This window comes from Pan paniscus, chromosome 13, assembly GCF_029289425.2.
Source record: "Pan paniscus chromosome 13, NHGRI_mPanPan1-v2.0_pri, whole genome shotgun sequence".
Classification (NCBI taxonomy): domain Eukaryota; kingdom Metazoa; phylum Chordata; class Mammalia; order Primates; family Hominidae; genus Pan; species Pan paniscus.
Genome location: NC_073262.2, coordinates 94616077 through 94637967, shown reverse-complemented (window position 1 = coordinate 94637967; position 21891 = coordinate 94616077). Strand labels below are relative to the sequence as shown.

The window sequence follows — 21891 nt, the reverse complement described above, 5'->3', positions numbered from 1 at the left end:
AATTACTAAGACAAGTAATTTAACCTACTTTAATTTCATTTTCCTAATCTATAAAAAAATGGAAATTTTATAAATCTACCTTGAAAGGCTATACTAAGGAATACATTTTGACCATGTTAAGTATTAACACAATGATGGTCCTGTTGTAAGATTCTCAAGTAATTTAAGACATAATTACTATCATCTTGTCTTAAGAATCAGTTTTCTTGGTTGTATTTAGAGATAATAAGCAAAATCACTGAGCGACAACCAATAGCTTTAGCGTATGGATACACAACACATAGCATAGTGCCAGACACATAATAGCTACTCAAGAAATATTCATATAATAAATTACTGAAAGACAGCTTTGGTGTTCTATCTGTGTTATTCAGACCTTTGCTTTCACTATATTCCAGTAAATGCTCTAGCCTCAATCCTCTTCACTCTCTGCCAGTTAGTCACTTCAGGGTCGCAGAAGAAAACGGTTACATCATCTGAGGAGGTTTGTCTTGACTATCCATTTCTGCACACACAGCCTACAAAGAAGAAAACTGCTTGGCTCACATGGCCCAGAAGACTAGAGTAGATGGGACCTGACCCGTTGCTTCTTTCTTCTGTTACTTAGTGTCATTTTCAGCATTGTCACCAATGAAGCTAAGAAAGGATGCCTGGATTAACCACAAGCAAATAATTTTGGCCAAAAATGCATAGATTTAGTTCAAGACAAAAAGGAAGAGAATAAATATATTCTTAGCATAAAATGGCTTCCCATGGCATTTTCTTTCTCTAAAGTTTATAGCAAACTTTGTCTCCTGAGAGCAGCTTGAAAGCAAGGAGATGCTGAGGGGAAAACTCAGTGGGGAGAGCTGCAACAAATTGCCCCAGATAAGCTTAAGGCAACTCCAGCTCTGGACTCCCAAGAGGCTAATGAACCATAGATTCCTACCTCTTCCCAAGGCCTGATACTTACAGAAATGTTGTCAAAGACTTCTAAAGTTCCATTAAATACTGTATTTTTAAAAGGTCTTCAAACCAAGACCTGTAAACTGATAGGAGTTACCCACTTGCTGAGAGTTAATAGGCTCTGGACTGAGTGGTGAAGTTTGAAAAGGACCATTAGAGACAGAACACAACTTCTCCCAGCGGCCTGCTCTCTTCACTCTTCTGAGGGCTCTGCCATCGAAAGCCAGGCAGGGCATTGCCGAGTCAAAAAACAGAGCAAACAACTAAGGAGCTACTTATTTTGCAATTAATAATAAAATTTTTTGAGGTCCAGGATTTCTAACTAAATCTATATGAGCCTTGTTATGGCAAATTATTGGATTATAATTGTATTTGGATGTCAAGTGAAAATGTTGCATACAAGTTTTTCTCCCAAGATTTTACAGATTTTTCAGTATTTATCTATGTAAATATATTACAAATAGAAACTGAGTTAATAAACGCCCATGCAAATAATCATCCACTATTGTTGCATTTCAATTACTCCAGTCCCCAAATTACTATGTATATTTCAGATGCTGGTACTTTTTCCAATTTAAATTCTAGCAATCCCTGAATCATGTCATCAAGGCCTTGCCTGATAATCCAGTAACATGGAAATTAGTTTTCTTACACTTTATTTTAATTTTATGTTCAATAAGAATATTTATAGCATATGCAAGCAACGATAAGGATAATCACATTTCACATTTTATATTAGTGCCTATCAATGGTGGAATGAAGAGGAATTTCTGTTTGTTTGCATCCATCCTGTTCCCAACCCATACCACTGCCTCACTAGCAAAGTTTCTGATCCAAGTAGTTTCAATTATTTTTCTGAAAAAAATAGAATAATGTTCAACTTGCAGAAGAAATGTTAAATTTGTAGCAAGAATGTTGAAGGACTTGGTCTCTGTTTTGAAGAGTTATTTTCTAAGTCTTTAACAGAGATTAAATAACAAGAATGTTATGACTGGGTCTCTGCTCTTTACAAAACTTGAGAATTGATTGTATCCTTAAATTCTCTGTGTCTCTCATGCTAGGCTGTCACTTTTAACTAGCATTTTTATTTGAGTCTGTGTCCCAGAAGCTTTAAAAAGGAGAGACTCTTCTCATCTACTCGTATATGCCTTGCAGAAGCTATGACAGCAGGTGAGGTTATTGTGGAATCTGTTAAGTTGCAGGAACTCAGACTTCATTACATTCAGAACCCATTCAATAGGAATGCTTTTCTAGTCTTTAAAAAACTTGGATTGCAACTCAAGCTAGATATGAGGTTTTACTGCCTCATATGTTTATACCTGATAAGATAAGGAGAGGAAATCATAAGAACTGTATATCTTCTTTGAAACCAACTCTAACCAACAATGGGAACAATCATGACTTTATTTCTGTATTTATAATTTATTTCTGTCCCAGGCACAATGTAAATATAAGGAGAACAGAACAGTTTTTTCCTTTTCTAGTTAAATAAAAGTAGTTTCATTTTGCTTTGGAGAAATGGCACTAAGTCGGGGGAGGGTAAAATTAAGTAATTACAAAAGGTGTGTAAGAATATGAATATTTCAATACTGGAGTTTCCCTCTACTGTCATTACATATAAAAAATAGCAAGATTACATAAACACATTCAAAATTGAAAATTTTTGTTTTCTATAAAAGTATGACACATTTTGTGGACCAACAGCAAAAGATAGTTGAAAAGATAATAAACCAAACTGTAATACTCGCATGTGCATGTCAAGATCATATGGGATGTTAAAGCATGATTTTAAAAATTGAACTTAGGTCCACTAAACAAAAGAAAGGCAATACATTACATAGTAAAGGTTCTCTCTGCTAGAATGTCTGAATTATAGACACAGTCAAAATTTAAGATATTTTATACCCTTTCAAAAGGTAGCATGTCCCATAATTAAGGCAAAAGTAATTTATTTTGTTTAATATATATAAATAATATCTCTATTTCTCTACGTCTTTCTCCTAGCATATCAAAAATAATATTCTCTAGTAAATGTTAGTAAATATTCATGATTAATCATAAGTAAACATTAGCAATAGAAATAAATGTTACTTTCAGAATTCAATGAACTTAGAGCTCTGAAGTAATCTAACCGATATACATTAACAGTCTACAACATCCCTGAGAAATGGCCACACAGCTCCTTTCAATACCACCAGAAGCCCACTATTTTACAATGGAACTCACTCATTCTCCTACTGAACAGCTCTAGTTGTTTAAAAATATGCAGTGGAGATCTGCCCACCTAAAACATCCACTAAATTCCTGATGTTTCCTCTAGTTTAGGATCTTTTCAATTTTCTCAGAAACGCTTACACAGAATCAGACTCTTCTGTATGAATCAATGGCCTAAGAATTTGTATACATTTGCAATAAAGTCCTGATTAAAGTGGGGCATTACCAGAGAAATATCATTTGACCAGCCCCCAAAGGCCTCGCAGACTGTAGTGAACAACGGGTAGGGTCTAGTTCTCTGGTCTATACAGCACAAGTTTGACCTTAAAAAACTTCAGAATTGAGTGGGATGAAGATGACATGTGACCCCCTCAAAAAATAAACAGAAATTCAGAACTAGTCAATTCTCTGAAATGAAATATGTTAACTGTTAAATGGGTAAGATATTCATGTTGTTTTGTCAAAGCCATTCCAATGTGAAGGCTACATAGAAGTCGAATTATTTTAAGAATGACTAGACAATAGAGCATCAGAACAAGAGAAATGGGTTAACTGAATAAATATTTAATAGCATCAGAACTAATAACCTGGTGCATCTATCTCTGCACCTGGGACTCTGGGTTGGCTAGTTCAGGCTGGTTTTTTAAGACACACCAACTTGGGCTGGGTGTAGTGACTCACGACTGTAATCCCAGCACTTTGGGAGGCTGAGGCAGGTGGATCACTTGAGGCCAGGAGTTCAAGACCAGCCTGGCCAACATGGAAAACCCCCATCTCTACTAAAAAATACAAAAAGTTAGCTAGTCCCACATGCCTATAGTCCCACCTAAGAGGGAGGCAGAGACACGAGAATCACTTGAGCCCAGGAGGTGGAGGTGGTAGTGAGCCAAAATCACGCCACTGCATTCCATCCTGGGTAATAGAGTAAGACTCTCAAACTAAAAAACAGAGACACACCAGCTTGGAGAGCACTTGGATAGATAATACAACTTAACTTTCAGAACTTCTTTGGCCAACCTTTAATCTTTGTCCAAAGGAAAACATTCTCTTTTTTAGAAATATGGATAGATTTAGTCAAATTTTACACTGTAATATTTCTGCTTTGATCCATAATGTGTTCCTTTGATAGATTAATTATCTAAACAACATCTTATTTTCAACTTTTTAGGGAAAGGAATACAGGGGCAATGGTAAACACATACACACACACGCATGTACATACTGGACTGTATTGATTTAAGTCTGAACTGCTAAATCTGGCTTTGCCCCCTTTCTACCCACTTAACCTTACTTGACTTGCAGTAAGGTAAGGCCTCACCATTTGCCATTCTCTGTCTCTTTAGCTTTCCCTGTTTCTTTCCCTGCAAGCACCAGGGTAGAAACAATATGAGTAGCTGTACTATAGAACAGCCCACTTCAATAGCTCTTGACTGAAGTGTTGACTAGCAATGGGCATGCAGCCCTATTAGCTCTGCTGCAGATAACTCAGATTGTATCAGAAATTGTTTTTTCAAAGGGTCAGGAACTCTCTAGAACAAACCATTTGTAAACATTTAAACAGGAAACTAGTTGAGGATTTTAAACACAGACATGAAGAGTTTCTACCATAGCCTTTTATCTATTTTAGAAGAAAGAGCACAACCCTTAGATTAAACCTCTTTTTAAATGGAGGACAGAGAAATCAATGTCTAAATCATAAGCTACTGAAGGAAACATGCAGACTTCCAGAAATATATAATTTTTATATAATTTAAAATGTTTTAATGCTTTGTTATTGCTTAATACCTACTATACATAAACATTAAGATCACAAACACTATGGTTCATATACATGTTTGTTTGGATATTAGATTTCTGTGTTTCTACTCTTAATATACTAAAATCTTGTTTCTAAAATATGTCTATTGCATTACTAGCAGTGGTTATATATTCAGGTTTTCAATCAACTGATTTACTTGGTTGGATTGACTATAAATTTGTTGACATATATTGATGATTCCTCATTTTCTTGCCCAGAGATCATTTCTTCTACTAATTTATTTTCAATCTCTCTGCTTTCTTATTTGACAGTATCCTATGAGCAGCATAACAGAGCACTCCAAGCTCATAAGGAATAGTGTAAACTAATTAGCAGATTTTACAATGGAAACTATTCCCTACCCATGTGATCACCCTGGCTGGATAATGAACTTTGTGAAAATATCCATCTCTTACCACACTAAGGCAACAGCCTCATTCAAACAAGCTCTTATTTTTCCCTTATACTTCAGTTCATAATTGTGAATATGGCACGAATCCAGAAACAAACTGTCAGTATGGGGTGAGGTACAGTGTTAAAAATAAAATAGCCTAAAAACCGGGTTTTCACTTTAAAAAATTCTTGACATTCTTTTGTAACTGACAGAAAGAAAAATAGTCCTAATAAGATGTGTTTGGAAAATACTATATCTGAAAAGACAGTGTATAACTGAAATTTAGGGAAGTCACAGAAAATTTCCCTGCATGCAGGTGTTCAGAAGCACTGAGGGGTTACTAATGAACCATAGAAGTGTCGAATAGTTTGTTATGGGAAGAAGGTCCAGAAATAAAAGTGAAAATCAGAGCTGGTTCATTACACCAGCAGTGTGACTGGCAAACCCCACTGCTAAAGTCTCCTTTAAACAGCAGGTGCATGGTTTGATCGCTATAGTGTGTAGCCCCCGGCCCTGGCACAGAATGAACACAGCCTCCTCCATGGGTTCATGAATTGCCCTGCTTCCATTTTGGTCACACGTTCCCATGTGGGAAATTTCACCCAACACTACCCACTTTAATTTTGGTGTATTTGCTTACTGCAGCTGCACTTGCTACCAAAAACATTATACCACAAAATTCCAAAGTAACTTCAAAGAAGAGGGAAGAAACCAAAAAAGTTCTATACATTCTTAGTTTTCTCCATGGAAGTAGTATGTTCAGTTAAATAGCTGCTATCGATGTGCAAATACTGTAATTCAAACAAAAAAATCACCAACCATCCTAGCTAAAGAGACACAGATAAGAAACAAACTAATGATTTAAATGTCATCTACAGGCTCTCTAGTATATTGATGGTAAATCCCTTACAAATTTGGGTGTGTAACATAAAATATTGCCCATCATAATGATGCATATAAATATCTCTACACAAGAAAGCACTATACATATTTTACAACTTTTTTCAGACTTTGTTTTGCACATGGCATCTGGATCTTAAAGATGTATAGATATTTTGCAGCTCTGTTTAATCATAAATAATACATTTGTCTGATTCGCTAATACCAGAGGCATGTTTTTTTCTTCCAATGAATATGCTTATCATCCGTGACTGCTAATAATAAAACCTATACCCTTATATGGAAATAAACCATTTCATAAAAATAGGAATTCATTTGCCATTTTCCATTACTGCTGACTAATTACTAGGGTGTTGAAGAGTACCTTCAGATTGAAGAGTGTCTTCAGATTGAGTTCATAAAAGCTATATTTCTCATGTGTTTGGGCAGAAATTTTCAAGAATATCATATTTCAGATTTAGGGAAAACTCAAAAGTTTTATCATAAAATGAACATATTAAGACTCAAAAGACACTTAAATATGGCATTACAAATATGAAGCAAACGTTTTTGGACTAACAAAGGTCAAAAAATTTCAAATATCTATGAAACCATGGCAAAACAAGTAGAACATGTTGTAATGGCAGGCAAAAGTGTTCACTTTAGAATCCACGTTTATTCGTTATCGTAAGTTTAGGTTTCACATAGCATTGTTAATACAGGCCAAATATGCATTTAAATACACTTACAGTATTCAGTGTATACTATGTGAATATCTACATAAGTGATTTTGAAATAACGTTTTCTTATTTAATAGGTTTATTGTGGCAACAAAAAAATGTATGGATGCTAGTGAAAATCATGTTTGCAGTAGATTTTAAAAGCCTGAAAGAATACATTTGTTGAAATTTGCATTCGGTTTGGAAAATGTGTGTTTAACAATTGAACACGGCCATATTTTAACTTTTAAGCTTTCGTATTGCAAAAGTATCAAGGTATTACAGCAATTTACTCTTAAGGACATTATGCGGGCTTTGAAATTTAAAAAATAGGATATTTCTTCTTGGAGTATTTCATGATCAATGTACGGTCCCTATGTGAGGAAAATTAAAGCTGTCTGACAAGTCCTAGAAACACCACTAGCTGTTAAAGATGTAGGAAATTGCATGAAAGCATAAAAAGCACTGGGTAATTTTGCAAATTTCATCTCTAAACACAATTGTAAAGACGTCTTTCAGTTCTTTCTTCCTCTTATTTCTGAAGCATAGCCCTTTAGTTCTTGCCCTTTTAAATATCTTTGCCTACCATAGCTTTGCTTCTTAATGTACTGGTTGATCTTACCAGGCTAAGTATTTACAGGGGGTGCTTACTTTTATCTGTATTCACAGAGAATGCTAACAAATTAGAAGAAAGTGCCAGAGAACACCACATACCTTGTCCGGAACATTACAATGGATTCTGCATGCATGGGAAGTGTGAGCATTCTATCAATATGCAGGAGCCATCTTGCAGGTAACATTTTTACTCGCAAGAATAGTTAATGTATAAAGTTAATATGTAGAAACTAAATTGTAGATGTTTATAGAAAATTGGTCGACATTCTTCTTGAATGGGTAATCAGCAACAAAACTTTTCTCTGCTCCTCCTGTGCATGCATACACACATACACACATACTCACACAAGCATTCACACACTAAAAAAAACAAAAATATGTGCACCTTACACACTCAAGTACTATATAACACATTACTGAACTGTTCTAGAATTTGAAATTGTACTTTGTGCATTATAAGCTCCTTAAAGGTACAAGTTCCTCCATATTACCACTCTTTCTCCTGAACACAGAATAGTTGCTCAATAAGTATTTATCAGACAAATGAATGGATGAAGCCTTATGTATATTAGATTGCATAGTTGCTTCTCAGAGTTCATCTTTTCCTAAGTCCTTCAGGTCTTCTCATAAATATCATCAATCCTTGTTTTGCCAGGCATTCACTATTTTCTATAGATCTGCTCTCCCATGGAGCCGTGCAAAGTGAAATCATTAGCCATACTCCCACAGTTTCAAACTCAGTAGAGACACAAAGAAGTTGTTTATCTGGATTTAGTTTATAAATATAAATACTGGCCAGGCATGATGGCTCACACCTGTAATCCCGCATTTTGGGAAGCCAAGGTGAGAGGATCACTTGAAGCCAGCCTGGGCAACAAAGGGAGATCCTATCTCTAAAAAAAAAAAAAAAAAATTAAAAATTAGCCAGGCATGGTGGCATGCAACCTGTAGTCCAGGAGCTACTTGAGAGCTGAGATGGGATGATCCCTTGAGCCCAGGAGTTCAAGCCTGCAGTGAGCTATGGTCACACCACTACACTCCAGCCTGGGCAACTGAGCAAGAACTCGCCTCTTATATATATATTAATATATATGTATTTAAATACCTACTGTATGTCTAAAATATAATTATTTCAGAGATGGCAAAGCCAAAATGAAAACATATTTTTATTTTTATTTACATTAAGTACAAGTGACATATGATGAAATAGATTGTATTTTCATTTACAACAGAAGATTTCTCTCTCTCTCTCTCTCCCCTACTCTTCCTCCCTCCCCCCTCCCCGCCCCCCACCTAGAGCTGTCTTCCTTTCATGTTTTCCCTCCACAAAATATACTAGCACAGGCCTTCAACTGAAGTAAGGCAGAGTGAACAAAACTGAGAAGTTACTCTTGCTACCCCCTCACTCCCCAGCAGTGTCATTATTATTAAACCCTTCCTGATGGAGAGAAAAAATTTCTCAGGATGTAGTTATGAGAAATTCAAAGTGAAGTAATAGAATAGTTCCACAAAATCAATGACATATTGATCCTCTTTAAGTATTGTTTTCTTATGAGCTATTTTCTCATTTCATTGACACATGCTAATTTTCCTATGTAGATTGTCTACCTGAGCTTTCCATGAGGGTTGAGTGAGAGGAGGCAACATTCATTCTCAGATGAACAATACCTCGTCTTATTTTGCAGAACTATGTTGCCTACATCATACTTACTTTTTTCTAACAAAATTTGACTCTATCATCAGCAGATGATTTTTTTGACCAGAAAATTAATGACTCATCCTGTAACTCTGATCCTAATATTTCTCAACATTTATTCTGACAATGGCATAGAGAATGTTTCATCCAAAACAGACTAATTTTTGTACCCATGTCATCAGAAACACATATTTTTTCAAGTAAACATGTTGACTTAGGTTGATTAAAGAGCAAATTAAATAAAATGTAAAGCTCACCTTCCAGAAAATATAGAAATAACAGTCATTCCTGGACATGTATTATCTCTCTATATTGTCACCAAAAACAAATTATCTAGTAATCTTCCTACCTTTGAAATTATTATCATAAATGTAAAAAGAAACCACATATCTGATAACCGAGAAACACAAAGACATCTTGTTGAAAATAAGTAGTTGAGAGCCATAGCCACAAAGTAATATTTATTTAGAAAGGGACACAAAAAGCCCTAATTTTGTGATGAAAATAAATGCCCATCGATCAACTATAAAAATGAATGCAGGCCGGGCGCGGTGGCTCACGCCTGTAATCCCAGCACTTTGGGAGGCTGAGGTGGGCAGATCACAAGGTCAGGAAATCGAGACCATCCTGGCTAACACGGTGAAACCCGGTCTCTACTAAAAATACAAAAAATTAGCCGGGCATAGTGGCGGGCACCTGTAGTCCCAGCTACTCGGGAGCCTGAGGCAGGAGAATGGCGTGAACCCGGAGGCGGAACTTGCAGTGAGCCGAGATGCGCCACTGCACTCCAGCCTGGGCGACAGAGCCAGACTCCGTCTCAAAAAAAAAAAATGAATGCAGCAGCCTACAGGTAACTGGGCACTATAATTTCTTCCAGGTGTGATGCTGGTTATACTGGACAACACTGTGAAAAAAAGGACTACAGTGTTCTATACGTTGTTCCCGGTCCTGTACGATTTCAGTATGTCTTAATCGCAGCTGTGATTGGAACAATTCAGATTGCTGTCATCTGTGTGGTGGTCCTCTGCATCACAAGGTCAGTAACAGCACTTGGTGGCTACCCAAATAAAGGGATATATTGTTCCTCTTTTATTTAATCAGATCCCTCCGAGTTGAGTTCCTTCATGGACTCTGCAGCCATCCATTCTCTATGAGTCCTATGTCCTTAGCATAAGAGTATTTGAATAGCCAATGGAGTGGTACAATAGCATATTGGGGTGGTACAAATTATTTTCCTTAATTTTGCCTGATGATAAAGATTGTTTATTTTACCTGCTTGAACTAGTATCCTTATCTACCTGGATTAGTATCCTTATGTATCTGAATCAGTTTTAACATATCTTGGTATAATAACAAACACATTTTTATCTTAGGATGACAAAATAGTTTTCAGTCACAAAATGCAAAAATACAAGTAGTTGTACTTTTATGGTAAATGAAAACCTTAGATACAGAAAAACATGCAGCAATATCACAACAACCTTTTATATCAAATTCCCAGCCTAATCAAAAGGTAATTGTTTCCTGGAGAATCAGGTTAAAAGACACAGGAGTTTCCTTTAGTTTCAACAGAAAAGAAAACCAGGATTAATTAGCAATGTCTGACGTTGGGCTTGGAGTAAAGGAATGAGGCCAGTACTTGCTTAATTTCATTTGCATGCAAACCAGTGGTAACCAAGAATTGGACTTTAAGCCAAATGCAAACCAACCAAGAATTGGACTTTAAGCAAAATGCGTATCATTTATGTTCTGTGTAACCAGAAAAGTCATTGAAGATAGTCCTTACTGACTTGATTTCACTCTTCTATAAAAAGTTCCAAAGAAGTTTTTAAGATTTTCACCAAATTCACAAGGTGTTTAGACTTTCTTCATTTGTGCAGCTCTCCAGTAAATCAGAATGTTTCTCTAAAAATTGTTTTGAACAGATACAAAAATAAAAGAAAGTATCGTATCTTTAGAAAATAAGGGTCATAATACATTTCAGTATGGTCTTGCACTATCTTCTTTGAGGACAAGTGTGGCATTTGCTCTTGAAAAAGACAAAATATGGTTCATAAATCCTCGCCTGGCCTCAAGGCTTAAGGGCAGGTCATCGACTAAAGCTTTGGGCTGCTCTAAGCCGAGTTGAGTTCATCAACTCGACTCTCACGTTTAGATGCCAAGTGATTATATTAAAATAGATTCTGGGGAACATAAAGATTACAAGAAACCAAAAATACTGCATATAAAAAGAAAAAGAAAAGAATCTAAAACATAGGAAACTATGCCATATTATTCTAATATCTAGCCAATATCAGTACATGAAAAACAAAACCTATATTTAATGGATATAATCTCAACAATTTGATTGCTACTTCGACTACTGACACAAATGCTAAACTGTAAATACTTTAGCTCATGTTTTCAATTCTGTTATGAATCACAGTTGCATTCCCATACATAATAAAAGCAACAGAAATATACAGGGTCCTTTCCTCACTAGGAATTGTGTAAGCACATATTATGTGTGTGTATCGTATATGTGTATACACATAAACACACATATATATGCACATTTAATAACATTACAAAGAAGAAACAATTATCTCCACTTTCAAGATAGAGACCCTCAGGTAGAAGTTGGCAAATTGCTGACTTCACACAGCTGAGCAATAAGGGCAGCAATGGTGTCCAGGTGGCCTAGTGCCAGAGTCTGGACACTTCACCATGCTCATACTGCACTGTGTCTGGGAAGGATTTTGTGTATTCTGCTGCTCAAGATTATCTAAACTGAGCTCCAAATTAGAGTAAGCTATTTTTCCAAGGCATATAGACTTATTCATTTTCTATGTTATAATAAAATAAAACCTGTCCTCAATTTATTGGCTTTTGAGGGGAAGGCATAGCACATAAACTGTATTAGTATTTTGTAATGCCTTTTACAAATCTGCCTTAAGACCACCAAACCTTCTAGAGCCTTTCCAGGATTCATACTAGTCAATAAAGCACACCAATTCCCAGTGTGGATTCATTTCACTCACTTGAAAACATTCTGCTCTGAAACCAGACTTTCCAATTAGGCTATCTGTCTCCAAACCCCAGAAACTCTACTTTCCTGATGACCTGGCCACATTTGTCTGTCAAGACCTATTTCAAAATAGGTCTTGCTAAAAGATTTACAAAATTGCAACAAGCAGAAGTCCTCCCATTTCCTTTGATTTTTCGTCTTCCTCATCTGGTCTCTCCTGTCTTCTACATCTCTCTTCTATCTCTTCTCCTTCTTTCTACTTTCTTTTTTTTAAAAAATCTTTTTCTCTTTTGCATCACTATTTTAGCGAAACACCTGCCCTCCTCCTAAACACCACATGTGTCACAAAAAGTATGGACATTTGGAGACATGTTTCAAAATGAAGAGTTGCCCTGTTGAGAAGTTGGATTTTTGATCTTTTTATCTCTAGCTGCCATTTGCTGGGAATGTGATTTCAGCTCCATGTTCACTTTAACAGATCTATCCTCCCTCTAAAACTATACATATATATATTTATATACACATACATACACACACACACATACATACACATAAACCCACATATACACACGTGATATATATGTGTAGGTATATTTATATATTTTTATATATTCTGATACTTCACAGATTATTATAATAGAATTTTATATGAACTTTCCATTATTCTCATTTGCATAGTCAAAGCATTTTTTGTTACAAGAGAAAAAAGTCAGACATTTTCAGATAATTTGAATATTAGATTTTTATAGATGCTAAATAACTGGTACCAATTTATGTCCCTAATTTATATTATTAATGTACAAAAATGATATTAGGCTGGTCCAAAACAGTATTCCTTTCCATTACATATCAGATATTAACAGTTGGTTCATTCTCTGGTTTGATAGGATTTAAACTCATAACACTGAAAAGTCAATATAACATTCATTCTTAGGACACTTGAAATATAAAATTGTTGAAGACCTTTAAAGTGAGATAAAATGGGCCCACGACTTGCTTGATTGCATTGTGCTGAGTCATTCTTTGTGCCTTAATGAGTAAGCAGTTAAGGACAAAGTAAATGTCTTCCTTTCTGCCTGTGTTCAATTCCCAACAAAAACTTAAAGACAACTGCACAGAGAAGCAAAATAATAACTTTTTCCAAAATAATCCAAGCTTCTACTAATGATAAATTCTTTCATCTGAAATATTTTAATAATTTGCTTAATCCACATCTTTACTCTGTGATTGTAGGGCCAAACTTTAGGTAATAGCATTGGACTAAGATTTGTAAAACTTTCCAACCTTCCAGGAAATGCCCCAGAAGCAACAGAATTCACAGACAGAAGCAAAATACAGGGCACTACAGTTCAGACAATACAACAAGAGCGTCCACGAGGTTAATCTAAAGGGAGCATGTTTCACAGTGGCTGGACTACCGAGAGCTTGGACTACACAATACAGTATTATAGACAAAAGAATAAGACAAGAGATCTACACATGTTGCCTTGCATTTGTGGTAATCTACACCAATGAAAACATGTACTACAGCTATATTTGATTATGTATGGATATATTTGAAATAGTATACATTGTCTTGATGTTTTTTCTGTAATGTAAATAAACTATTTATATCACACAATATAGTTTTTTCTTTCCCATGTATTTGTTATATATAATAAATACTCAGTGATGAGAAAAAATTGGCATTCTTAAATTTGCGGTATCTCATAACTGTAAATATAATCAGACTAGTACAATCTGTACAGCTACCAATATTTCATGTTTCTTCTCATCTTGAGACAGCACATTAGTTTGTACAGGACTCAGTGGCTAGGTTTTGAATGATTCCAAGATCAAGGGAAATGATGGTTATTGGAAAAGAGAAAAAATAATTTACTTTATATCGAGTGAGGATAAAATATTTCCGATCTTTGAATCATCTCTATTTCATCAACTTTCTTCCCTGGTCTTCCATTTTCATCCCTAGAGCAGAAAAATCTCTGGCATATAAACTAAATAAAAGAAGAAGGGGAGGGAAAGTGTTTTATAACTCATAAAGGAGAGGGAAAGAAAATATTGGTTTTTATTGGGGAAGTAGCTTAGAATCCCCCAGTTAAGTGCATATATCTGAACTTACTGAACAAGTTACATACTAGGTATACACAAAGTGGCAAAATATATTCCACTTAGGTGGGTGGAATTACCAGGGGAAAAATGTAATAACACCACTAGATGTGAAACACCAAAATCGTGAATTCTCAAAAGCACCATACAATATGTATAGTATATGGTTCTTTGAAAAGAAGTTAGTTAGAATCACAACCAATACCCCATGAATAGCTTTGTGGCTAATGCAGCACCATAATTTGTAATGGAACTAAGATGATGACGATAGTTCATGAAAACAGATGTTTTGAGCATATTTATGTGGTGAGGTAAGAAAGAAAATTAATCCTATAGCATCTGAAAGACCTCACTGGGAAGTTGGTATGGATTTTTGTTTGATTTGTGCATACAAATAGGTATCACAACTTGATCTGGAAAAAATAAGCTGTGAAAATTCTCAAGGAATAAGATGAAAATAAATCAATTATTATCATTTAGCTCTGCAAAGCTTTCCATGGCTAACACAGTAAATTTAAATAAAGCTCTCTTTGTCTCCTTCAAATAACCTGTGCGTGGACTTTAAAAAAAAAAAAGGACACTCCAAATATCAAATCAACATATTCTGAATATAAAATATTCAGTGAAAAATTATTTGCTGAAATGATGTTTAAAATACTCGTTAAAACATAAATAAAGGTGACAATCTAAGTAGGATTTAGGACTCTGAAAAACCTGGTTTTCTAGATTAGTCATCACTGTGAAAAGTGTGACTCTATTGGCATAACCATCACTCAAATGTTCCCATAAATCGGCCCTATACCACCTGTACAAGACAAATTCCTTTTCAACTTCTTCGTGGAAGTTTAGTTTGCTTAACAGATAGATAGAAAGATGTAACGAGCCAGGGTCTCCTTTGTAAGATACTTGTGACAAAGAAACCCTTCCTCCTCATAAAGGAAGAGGAAAAAATGCAACATCCACAGAGACTTATAGAGATTAAAAGAAAAAATTCCACTGACTCTTGCTTGTAGGAGGGTGAAATGATTTGACTTGTTAGATATGGATGCGTTGCTGTATGTGAATTTTTATCAAATGATCATAAACCTAAGTCCTTGGAGTTCATAGCACAATACACTCTTGCCCATTTCCATGCTCACCCAACCCATGAAGGAATTCCTTTTAAAAGATGCATGACAATCTTAAGTGAGCACATACTATGTGCCAGGCACTATTTAAGGTCCTAGGGAAATACAAATAAAACATGGTCTCTGCTTTAAAAAAAAACAAAAAACAAAAAACTCACAATCTAGAACTAACAGATAATCACCCAGCCTCTACTGGCATATTTCTGATAATTTGGAATTTCATCCTTGGGCAATTATAATTTTTCAGACAATTCTTTCTTATAACAAGGTGATGCTTATTTCTACGTGGTTTCTACCCAGGGCTCCTATTTTTTCTCTTGGGAGCAAAGGAATAATGACTTATGTATTTAAAATAAAAAGACAGAAATCATGTTTTCCCATTCACCCCACAGCCTTCCTGCAACTCTCTTCATCTCCAAGTGAAACATCCTTAATTTCCTCATCTGTTCTTCATGTGGTATCACTTCCACATCCCCCTAGCATCTGCATCATCCTTCCTTGGACAAATTCTACTTTATCATTATATTTCTTTGAGTGTAGAGCTCAGAATTGCACAGTCTACTACAGTTGTCTGACCAGCACGCTATATAGTAGAACTTGTAGAAAGCAAGTTTAATTGAGAGCCGTGATTCTTAAATTCATGTTCTACTTAGACCTGCAATTTTGCTGTGGAACCATGAACAAGTCATTTCATATCTCAGATCTCAGTTTCTTTGTCCATAAGATCACTTCTGTCTCTCTATCAAGATTCTATATATTCAGGAAAAAGGCACTATACTTTTATTATTGCTACCAAGGACCATATTAACTACTTTTATTGCTTATCCTCAACTTAAATTCAAAATCCTTTTAAAGTAAACTGCTAATGGCCAGGCGTGGTGGCTCACGCCTGTAATCCCAGCACTTTAGAAGGCTGAAGCAGGTGGATCACTTGAGTCCAGAAGTTCAAAACCAGTCTGGCCAACATGGCGAAACCCTGTCTCTACAAAAACAAAAGCATAAAAAATTAATCAGGTATGGTGGCGCCACCTGTAGTCCCAGCTACTTGGGAAGCTGAGGCAGAGAATCACTTGAACCTGGGAGGCTAAGTTGCAGTGAGCCAAGATCGCGCCACTACACTCCAGCCTGGGTGAAAGAGCAACACTCTGTCTCAATAAATAAATAAATAAACTGCTAATAAGCCATGTCATTCCCTCATTTACTCATTCATTCATTATACATTTATTATCAATTTACCAAGGGCCTTCAGTTACCAGCACCATGCTAAGTTGCAAAAAGACAAAGATAAATAAGGCAGAGTCCCTGCCTGAAAGTAGTTCACCATCAGAACATCCCAGTTCCTTGCATCAGAGACCTCACAGTCCTATGGGGAAGACTAAGAAGTAAATAAAAAAATTATGAAGAATGTGACAAAGGCTCTGATACTGGTCAGCTCAGAGTGCCTGGGGACCCTGAAAGAGGAACTGCAAGGCTGGAGAGGTGTCCTCTTAACACAGAATGACTTCATCATTCTCCACACATACTCTGACTTCTTGCTTCTGATATTTTACACGCTCCTCATGCTTTCTTCACACCCTTCTCTTCGCAAAACCCAGAGCAAATAACAGCTTATCAGTGAAGCCCCTCTGACTCCCTTGGCCATCTTCCTAATTATCTTATAGTGTTTTTCATGTTGTTCCTTAATTGTCCATGCAAGTCTGTTTTTCCCTTAGCAAAGGAGTGACAAAAAAAAACAGAAAATCAGTGTCTTGCCAATTGTTTTTGTTTGCTTAAGAAACATTTATTGGATACTACACCATGCCAGACACTATTCTAAGTACTGTGATGTAGCAATAAAGTGCCTAACAGGTCTCTGCTCACGGGCTCACGTTTCAGCAGACGAGGTGAAGGTGCATGAGGGGAGAGGGTTCATCAAACAATAAAAAAAGAAAAAAACTCAAAAGTTTCAAGTTCTACACAAAGAATTAAAAATAGGACAAGGTGACTGGGTAGTGAGTGAGGACTGGGTGCCTCCAAAGTGAGCATAATGTTTAACACTTGGCCTCTGAAGCAAGGCAGATATGACTGCCAGTCTAAGCTTCACTTTACTAACTAACCTTGGGCTAGTTGCCTAACTTCATTATGCCTCATATTTTAAATGGAGAAAAAAATATATTCCATGTCCAATATGACTAGTTTGAGAAATGAACATGACAATCCATACTTGTGCTCAGAATAGTGACATGCACACAGTGAACTTCCAATATATGGAAATTATTTTATAGAGATTTGATAAATAAGTGTTGTAAAAGTAAATAAATAAGAAGAAACCACATTTCATCAGTTAAATATTGCATCATGGGAATCATATGGTCACAGAAGGAATCAAGCAGTTATCCTTACTCAAAAAAAAAAACCATCTCTCATCTCTTTGAAGACAAGAGAGCCGGTTTTGGTTCTGGAAAATAAGACAATATAGAGTTAAGAAACAACACAGCATCTCTAATTCTCTTTTTCAAATGGGTCCACTGGTATTGTGTCTGAATAAGAGGGGGTCATTCTGCTACTTTAAAATAGGTCTATCCTGATAAAGCACATACCATTAAACCTCTTGTGTGATTTCAGACAGGGAATGAGTGAGTCAATATTGCAGTGACTTTGCAGGATCAAAGTCTTCCTTTGCATGGATCCTGGAGAAATCAGTGCAGACTATTGAAATATGACAGAGATTATCTCTATGTCATATTAGACTCTCTACTAATGTTTGTCTTCAGATTCTCCTTCCCTTTGCCAAAATTATGCAACCCCTGCACCACCTGTTGTTCCTCCCCAGTTACAGTAGACGTGTTAGTTATATAATTAATCATCTGAATATCAATGATAAAAGGTTTTTCACTGAATTAATTGATACATGCATACGATCATCCTCAGGAAGCTCACATAAAGGATGGATAAAGGAGAAACAGAGGATGATACAAAGTAATGGGGTGGGTTTTATAACAAGTGCATAAATATACAAATGAATATGAACCTTTGAAATCAACATCAGGAAGTTATGTGTGATGTCCCACCTGCTATCCAGCACATTCAAAGCCTCCTTCCAGCCTCACTGTGGACAGAAATCTACTGATACCTCCACTCTGGGTATGGCACCTTGGTTGATATCTACTTCCAGTAATACTAAATGTGTTGTTTTAACTTGAATCTTTTGTACATTTTTAATTTTTAATTAATTTTTACTCTTTCTCTTGTATCAGGTAAGAAATGAAAGAAATAATATTTTATTTTTCCAAGCCAAATTTAATCCAGGACAAGAACCTAACTCAGAACTAATGAGAAGTCCCAAATCAGGTATTATAGGGGAAAGGGAGAGAGGAACAGGAGCAAGGCCCCACCCTCTGTTCTCAGTGGTCCCATTGCCATGGCTAAACCTCCCTGTCTTCCTGATCCATCACAGGAACTCCCCACACAAGTGGCTCAGCCATGGTGATCGTCCCGAGGCAGCGTCTGTCAAGACCCACACAGTCAAACCCATTCTTTTGGGTTTGGCTGTATTTTGAGAGGGCTTTATTCCCTTCCTCTCTATGGATGTCTCCCCTTATTGGGCTTTCTCTCTTTCTCGAAGTAATAACCACCTCTTTTTTCTTCACCTCATGCAATAGCCATCCTCCATTATAGCCCTTCTCTGCCACAATCTAGCTTCATTCTTTTCCATGAACTTAGACCTTGAAAACAGGGGCCTTTTAATGAATCTAGACATGAAAACAAAGCACAGAATAATGTCCCAAATTATCATGAAGTACATCAAATAATTAATAAATATATTACATACATAACACTTTATTACTTTATTAACTGGCAAAATTAGCAAATATAGATAAGCCGGAGGCATAAAATAGTATCACCACCAAGAGAAAAGCACCATGGTGTTTGTGTATATCGTTTCAAATAATTTATATGAATATATTAATATATGTTGAGTTTTTCTAAGATAAAATAATTTATTAATAAACTGAATCCTCACTAAAGAATATGAAGTTTAATAGTTATTAAGCATAATTTGTCAAACTACACATATACAGTGTAGCTTTTGTGTACATTTCAATCACTCTCAGTTACGAGTCAGTGAGGCCTTTAAAGAATTTAGCTGAGGATCATCTCTATTGCACTGCATCTTTACCTTTCCTTCCACCATCTCACATACTACTTAAAAGGGGCCTTTCGTCTTCGCACTTTCAGGCCAGCTGAAGGCATTCTCAGTCTCATGCTCTGCATCTGTCCAAAGTGTACCCATAAAGCATGGAAACCTTATTGACAGTTTCTCCCTCATTATCCCTGTGCCTAAGTCGTATCTACCTAGATCCAGAGATGCTAAGGCAGTTTTCCCCCCACTCACTCTAAAGATGCTTTGTTTCTTCTCTTTTCACCTTCCTCTGATCCCTAAGCTGGAGAAGCCCAGGGTTTTGCCACTTAACCATCGCATGCTCACAACACATTATGCTGAAGCTGCCATTCTTTCACCAGTTCACACTTAAGTTAAACTCATCTCATAATTGGTGCTAGCCTCAAAGCTGAGTTATTTCTCAAACTGGAGCTCTCCTTCCCCACTGATGTCTCTTCCTCTGCCTTGCACAGTATGAGTAAAGAGCTGTTCACTGCCATTAGTTAAGGCATTCAGCTTGGTTCAGAACCAGGAGTTTGTAGAAGTAGTGTAACATTGAACAACAGCAGCAATGACATTAAGTGTACATATTTTTACTTCTATTTATTCAAAAATGCAACACCTGATAATATTCAAAAGCACTCAAACCAACTTTCAAGCCTAAACACAACATAAAATTGAATAATTAAAAATAATGTAAAAAAATCATGTATTACTTAAAGGAATATACAAATAGCTGCTACCCATTACCTGAGCTGAAGTTAGCTAACACAAAATGGCATTGAATTTTACTGGAAGAATTACTTCAGCAAAGACAGACTGAATTCTACTAACAGGCTTTACTACATGTTACCTAAAGGAGTCTTTTTCTAAGAACCAAGAGGAAGAGAAAATGTTATGGCCACTAAAGAACACACTTATCTCCTTACTACTCACTTGCGGGGAAAACAAAATTCTTAGCTAGAAATTACTTCATCTGTTCACATCCGTAACCTCTTCACCAATGACAGTTCATGTAAGACACCCTCAGCATGAGAAATGACAATATATGGTATGGGGGGAAAAAAGAAAGTGAACCAGAAAGAGCTAAGTGGGAAATCAGAAGCCCTGGAAAGGTGAAAGGAATGAAGATAACAAACTATTGAATTGTAGGAGGAGGGCAATTATGGGAAGAGGAATGTAAGAGATTGTCCATTCAAATAATCCTTCTAGAAGAAATGAGTCTAAAATATCTGATCAGGATTTCAGGACTATGAAATGACAGCAAGAAAGCAGGGAGCAGAAAGGTGGCATCGCTGGGAAGGCCTCTTGCCCCGAAGTCTGAGAAGGTTAACCTTCTGTGTATACAGAGTTTGCAGGCAGAGGAGCTGGCTTGGCAGGCTGGGCAGAATCAGGCCAAGGCACAACTCCAAAAATGATTTTCAGGACTCTGGGTGAGAAGGAGAATATGTTTAAAATAAAAGTTTTGTCATGTGCATATTTTCTTCCTTACAAATCTTGACCTCAAGATATGTAAATTAGATTTTGTATATTCTGCAGGGCAACCTTGTCCCAAAGCACTAGGTCTGCTCTCCAGATAAAGAATAAAAGAAAGGCTCATCCTCTCCACCCAGAGGCTAGCCCTCCCTCCCAGGGATGTGGAGGTGCTGTAGCAATCACAAGTGCAGGCTGCTGGATAGTATCTGATCTGGCTACTCCTGGAAAACAAAATCCTAGGGTTATAAAGCAGCCCTGAGAAGCATTAGAAAAGACAAGCTAAAAAAGGAAGCAGACTAGCCCCTGCATGTAGAAGACAAATCCATCTGTAGTCTGCCTGGGGATATATGGGTCAGAACTGCCAAGCGGAGCAAACCATTGGAAAGTATTGTTTAGGTTTGAAAAGATGAGTAGAAAGAGAAAAATGACTGCTCTTTAAGTGGAGGTTAAGAAAGAAATAGGAATGGAAGCCCCAGTGTTCCACTTCTCAGCTATTCCAAAGGCACGTGACTCGTTCTTCACAGAATAGTGCTAAACAGAGCTGGGTGATTTGTAATTAAGCTCACAGACTAAAGAGTGAGTCTTGTAAACAGCCAGTGATGTTGCTGGCTTCCCCCCAGAGGATTGAGACTTTGCTACACCAGCATCCTCAAAATAACATTATATTTCACTTTTAAATAAGATGTACATGAATGTTCACTTGTGCCCAATTACAGTAATGCATGATTTACATAAAATTAACTCTCCTGCTTAATTACAGTCACACAGGGATTA

General features: G+C 36.4%; 1 protein-coding gene across 1 annotated transcript in view; it reads left to right on the top strand.

Moving 5' to 3' along the window:
- The window catches only part of TMEFF2 (transmembrane protein with EGF like and two follistatin like domains 2), a 240162-nt gene extending 225242 nt beyond the window's left edge, over positions 1 to 14920 (top strand). The window contains exons 8-10 of the mRNA XM_003825291.6: positions 7619 to 7742; positions 10138 to 10296; positions 13559 to 14920. Of these exons, the coding sequence (XP_003825339.1) occupies positions 7619 to 7742; positions 10138 to 10296; positions 13559 to 13655 (380 nt within the window). The 3' untranslated portion in view covers positions 13656 to 14920. The remainder of the gene's footprint in view (positions 1 to 7618; positions 7743 to 10137; positions 10297 to 13558) is intronic.
- The last annotated feature ends 6971 nt before the right edge of the window (positions 14921 to 21891 follow it).